This window comes from Notothenia rossii (genome assembly GCF_949606895.1).
Source record: "Notothenia rossii genome assembly, chromosome: 1".
NCBI lineage: Eukaryota > Metazoa > Chordata > Actinopteri > Perciformes > Nototheniidae > Notothenia > Notothenia rossii.
In genome coordinates, this window is record NC_136912.1 from 44,481,892 (window position 1) to 44,487,514 (window position 5,623).

General features: G+C 41.8%; 2 protein-coding genes across 2 annotated transcripts in view; one reads left to right on the plus strand and one right to left on the minus strand.

The window, feature by feature from the left end:
* Positions 1-3,668, minus strand: part of LOC307046396 (sodium/potassium/calcium exchanger 3-like) — a 104,428-nt gene extending 100,760 nt beyond the window's left edge. Inside the window, exon 1 of the mRNA XM_079692790.1 lies at positions 2,723-3,668. Within this exon, the coding sequence (XP_079548916.1) occupies positions 2,723-2,918 (196 nt within the window). The 5' untranslated portion in view covers positions 2,919-3,668. The remainder of the gene's footprint in view (positions 1-2,722) is intronic.
* Positions 1-5,623, plus strand: part of LOC307022024 (uncharacterized protein) — a 260,282-nt gene that overhangs the window by 195,395 nt on the left and 59,264 nt on the right. The window lies entirely within an intron of this gene.

The following is a 5,623-nucleotide window of genomic DNA, read 5'->3' on the forward strand; positions in this document are numbered from 1 at the left end:
ACGCTTCGACGGAAGCGTCAGCCAATCAAATCCCGTTATGAAAATCTGCCAGTACAACTGCTAGCCAATCAAACCGCGTGTATGCTGCGAGAGCCATACCACAGGTCATTTCTATGTTCCATAAAATGGAGGAGAAAATAATCATTGCGGTAGTGAATCACCCTGTGCTGTATGATCAGTCTGTGTTCATCTACCGGGATACAAACCGGAAGAGCCAGGCATGGAGGGAGGTGGCAGAGATAGTGGGTGAAACTGGTAGGTTTTCGCTTGTTTGGGGAGTTTATATCCAGTGTACCTCGTTTAAACATTGAATGGACAGCTAGCAGTCATAGACAGTATATATAGCTAGCATGGAATGTTTTTTTGCTTTGTATGTCGTGGGCGGGAGATTCCTGTGATTGGTTGTTGGTCGCGTTGCTCGCGTTGACTCCCCAAGCTTCAGACACGCCCACCGCCAAGTAGGGGTTTCACCAACTAATCGACTAGTCGACTACCTTTACCACTAGTCAGCGCTGTAGGCCCTAGTCAACTAGTCGTGAACATTTTTTAGGTAAACGAGGTGCTGTAAAATGCTACAAAACACGTCCGACATTCTTATGTATGGCAGTACTTCAACGAAGATGTAACCAACTCCACAGTGAAGTGTCAGTTGTATACAGCTGTACTGAAGTACAATACAAATGCATCTGCTATGCGCAACCATCTGAAGATGAAACACCCGCTGTCGACAGCTAGCACTAGCAGTAATGCTAGCACCAGTGAGCAACGGACCGGCGTCAGCACTGAACAGAGGCAAAAGAACAGCAAGAAAACACGGGTCAACAGTGATGCGGATGATGAGCTACGGGATTACTGCCAGCGGACACCGCATATCCCCACAATGGATAATCCACTGGAGTGGTGGGCAGAAAACGTGCACCGCTTCCCCCGCTTTCGAGGAGCTACCTGGCTATTCCAGCCACAAGCACCCCGAGTGAGAGGGTTTTTTCCCTGGCAGGCAACACTGTCACCCGAAAGCGGTCAAGCCTCCTTCCCTCACATGTCGATGCGTTGGTGTTCAAACCAAAAATATGGAAAGGTGGACGTTATCGTGGAGGACAGCGAATAAAGTGTTGCGCACTGGATTTACGTGGCATTTATGTAAACAAGAGTTTTTTGCTGTCGATTTTGGTGAGTACAGTTACTGTTTGTTATTTACTCAGCCATGTAACACAAATTAAAATGCAGTGTTTAATGTTACTGTATGAGTTCCAATAGAAAATACAGTTGTAAACCTCTCTGTGTGTCTTTATTATGACGTAACGACTAGTCGACTACTATTTTGAAAAACGTGTCGACTAGTAAATATTGGTAGTTGTGAAACCCCTACCGCCAAGCGTCAACGCACGCTGCTGTGTGGACGCCGGTCACTCACCAAGACAGCTGCCCTGTTCTCCACTGGTTCTCCTCACACCAAAGCTCCATTTCTCTCCGATGGTCGTTATTTTTTCTAATCCTTGGCTGCTCCTGGTCTCTTGGACGCCTAGCAGGCTCATAATTATAATCATATGCATTCAAATATATATTTTCAACCTCTTCTGTGTCAAAACTAGCATTGTGATCCATCCATGTTTATTCATACGTTAGACCGGCCACTCTCCCCCATGTTACGTCACACGCGGGAGGTCACGCGTGGAGGCTTTTTTTATGCGGAAGTGTAAATGTCTTACTAAAACAACGCTAGATGTCACTGTAGTGTATATTTCTGTATATCTTTTTGAAAATCTAGTGTATTCATCCTTTTCCTACACATGTATTCACTGGTGTCTCTAACCTGCAAGTTGCTCTTTAAAGGTCTCTTATTATACTATTGTTAGGCATATATTATAGGTCTCAGATATATAAAAAAACATGTCTATTTAGTGTTTTGCTAAAAAATACCAAACAGATCACCCATTCTAGCCTCATCCCCCTCTATTTCAGCCTGTTACTAAAGTGCTGATTCCGGGTCAGTAGTTTCAAACATTCACACTTCAACATAAGGCATGTTATGAGTTAAGATTAAGCAATAAGGTTAAGCGAATATGATACAACCTTGAGAACAAAATACTGTGGTCACTACCGAAACAGTGGATGTTTTGTAAAAAATTAAGTATATTGAGTTATCAACTAAAATTATATGATACTGTTTGGTTTAATGTATGTTCAATTTCAACAATCAACAACTCTGGAATCAATATGATCAGTATTATGCATTTTACAAAGAAAGTTTGCATTATGATTTTTATGAATTGTGTAAATTGAACTTTGAAATTTGATTACAATTTTTATTTTATTGATTTAATTGTGAAAACCCTCAAGAAATATTTGTTTAAATACTTTTTAGAGAAGGGAAGGTAAAACAATCTTAACAGGTTAATATAATACTTTTTTACTACAGTGTATTTACTATGTTCCGGTACTGACCATTTTTTGGTAGAGGAACATTCCAATACAGTCTGAAAATACGATATAAAAATGTACGGTTCTTTTACAAGATATGTGTAATTTAGATATGGTACAAAATATATATGGACAAAGTTTTGGGGAAAAAACATACAACATTTCAAAAAAATTCCAACCTGACTTTGAACCAATTTAGTAGAATGGCCCATACAGCAGTGAAACAGACAAGCAAACTACCAGGTACTACATTCAGCTCCCCTTCCCTGGCATCCCAGTGAACAAACATCTAAATCCTCACCTGAATTTTCCGCTAAGAAGGAAAACCCCTTCACGACCAGTATCAAGCCACCGAACAAGCAGATTTGGATTAACACCAACTCCTTTCGTCTTTTCCGTCTCGCCTTCACCTTCCGCTGGTTCGGCATCACTTGCTTCGGCCGGTTCCGCAGTCGGATATCCGGCAGAGAAATCCCCTCTGCCGCTGCCACATCCATGCGGGTCCCCGAAGTAAACGAGCCTCTTATTCCCACGGAACTGCTTTATCTCCCGGGAAATGCAGGAGGAAAGTACCAGGGAGTGGTTTCAGAGGAGCAAGGGGGAATGTTTAAACATAGAAGTTGTAAATTGGTACCGCTGGGATGATGAAGAGGTTGCTTCTTAAATCATGTTGAAATGTGGCCGTGGAAGTAGTGAGGCAGAGGACTGCTGCACGAGCCCTCCATGGAGGCGTCCGCGCGCTGAGTGAAGAGGGAGAGGCGCGAGTAGAGAGGAAGAGAGAGTTGGCGTGGGCATGCAAATTGACCAGAGGCAGAGCCATGTCAGAAAAATATAGATGTTCACGTAATTCAAACATCATTTAAAAATACTGTATGTGTTCGAGTAATTTGTACCCGTCTAGAGTCCAATATTCAGTTTCGGCAATAGGAAATATTCGATATAATATTTGAACACTCATGTTGAATAAGATACAGTTGATGTTATATTGTAAAACCTTTAACGTATTAGGGACATTTTATTTTCATGAAGCTTCATTTCTTATTTCAACCCATTTGTATAAAATAAAAAAAAAGTACTAATGTATTTCTATTATTGCTATTATTAATCCAATGTCCTTTTTCGGTTTCTATATTCTGTTAACTAAACTAAAAACAATAATTTGTATTTAAGTGAAGGTGTACTATCACTGAAGCTACATTATTAGATTTTCTGACATTTTATCACCTCACTCTTAACATTTAGTCAAAGGCTTCACTTTGTTTACAAGCCCACTTTGTCTCTCTGCTGTTCTGGTCATAAGTGCGGTTTACTTGAACACGTGAAGTTCAGACAGCAGTGATAGTCCAGTAGTTAGGATAGTTAGGAATGGAGAAGGCAAAGACTTCCTATGTTATCAGGAATTCTGCAATATGATTGTTAAAGATTAAATGAAGTGTTTTTTAACATAACTAAAACAATAAAGTGTGTTGATGAGAAAATTGGAAAGTTTGTAGTTTTGTCTAAGGGACAACATGAGTGCCTTCCACTGCCCTCTTGTGAATGCCTTTCCTTGATACACAGTGCAGCAGGCTGTATTTGAAAGTAATGATGTGCTGCATTGCTAAGTCGCATTGGCTGTCTACTAACCTCACTAGTTGATTTGGACTAATACCATTCAAACATGCACACATTCTGTGGGCAGCAGCCAAACACTGCAGTGATGTCTTCCAGGCCCGATTTCTAAAAATGAAAGCCATAATAATGTTATCATTCTGGAGTATGTCTGCCAAAAAGTCAGCGTTTCTGTTTCTCTTCAGTCCAAAATAAGAGCTGGAGCTCTCACTGCTCACAGATTAGCTGTAGTATTTTATTTGGCTACACAATAGTAGTTAGGTCACATAGATTGATTTCAATTGACATCCAGTCACTCATCTACCAGATAGAGCAAATATGTTTAGAGTGTTTACCATTTCTGATATGAGTGAAACAGAACCTTCGGATAATGGATGATACTTTATAGCGGCCAAATGGGTTTCTTGATTGCTGGGCCTGAGGTTTCATATAAATAGCACTGGAAAGTTTCCAGCAAGAATGGAAAAAGTGGTCAGGGCTCTAGGCAACTGGTTTCATTGTGTTCTTTAAACCCTTAGCAGCATTGAGCTTACACTGATGAATTATGATAATAAAAAGGGTTAGAAGTCAAGAGATGTGAGTATTTTAAGATAAAATAATCGAAATGTATGTGTCCAAATTGTTTCGCAAAGGGATAAACACACTAGCTATTTAAGCATCACTTATGGCAGACACTAAAGAACCTCAATTGACTGGAGATCTTAAAGCTGCCATGAAACCTGGCCCTGTCTAACTAGAAAAGCCAGCTCGGACTGGGCATGGAGTTACCAAACTAGATGAATTCCCAACCTCTCGGAGGCACACAAAAGAAAGAATAGGAGGGAAGTGGAAGGAGGGAAGAGGAGGAGGGGGGGGGGGGGGCAACAAATTAAATCCAGTTAAATTGTTTTTCCATAGCCAGTGGGCTTGGCAAAGGACTCTCACACACGCACAAGATGGAAGATAAGTTGTGGAGGAGACAAACCAGAAGGAGAGTTGCTTCAGATGGAAGAGAATGCCTGGAATGTAACCCACTTTCCCCACGTCTGACCCACGCCGCTCCCACAGCCCTGCCCCGCAGCTCACGGAAACAGCCATGCTGCTTTGTGACACACAGGTGATTTCAAACATGGACAACACTCCCAGTTCCCGCCCTGTTACAGCTATAATCAATTGCAGGCCTCTCAGATGTTTGGGACAGTACATCAATAATCCAAGGTCTCTACTACCTCTGCTATTACTGTAAAGCCTGTCTGGCATTGGGACCACAATGCAGTCATTGCAGAGGAGAGTTGCAGCCCAATTTGAAGCAGCACTATGGCTGGTTAGCTAGCTAGAAGACATATTTGGGTCATGTCTTCCCTCTCTGAAAGCTCCCAAGTCCGAGCTCCTCTCCCTCTCTAGCACAATATGGAGAAACATCAGCTCAGCACCAGCGGAGGTTGGAGGAGAAAGGGGTGGGGGTTTGATGTGGTTGGCCAGGAATAGCTTGCTGGACTAAATAAAAGTTAGGACAGTATAGACGGTCCAGGTGGTGATGCTGAAAAGAGAAATAAGGACAAGCAACACGCAGATTGAAGCGGTGGAAAAAAACAAGGATCACATAGCAGAA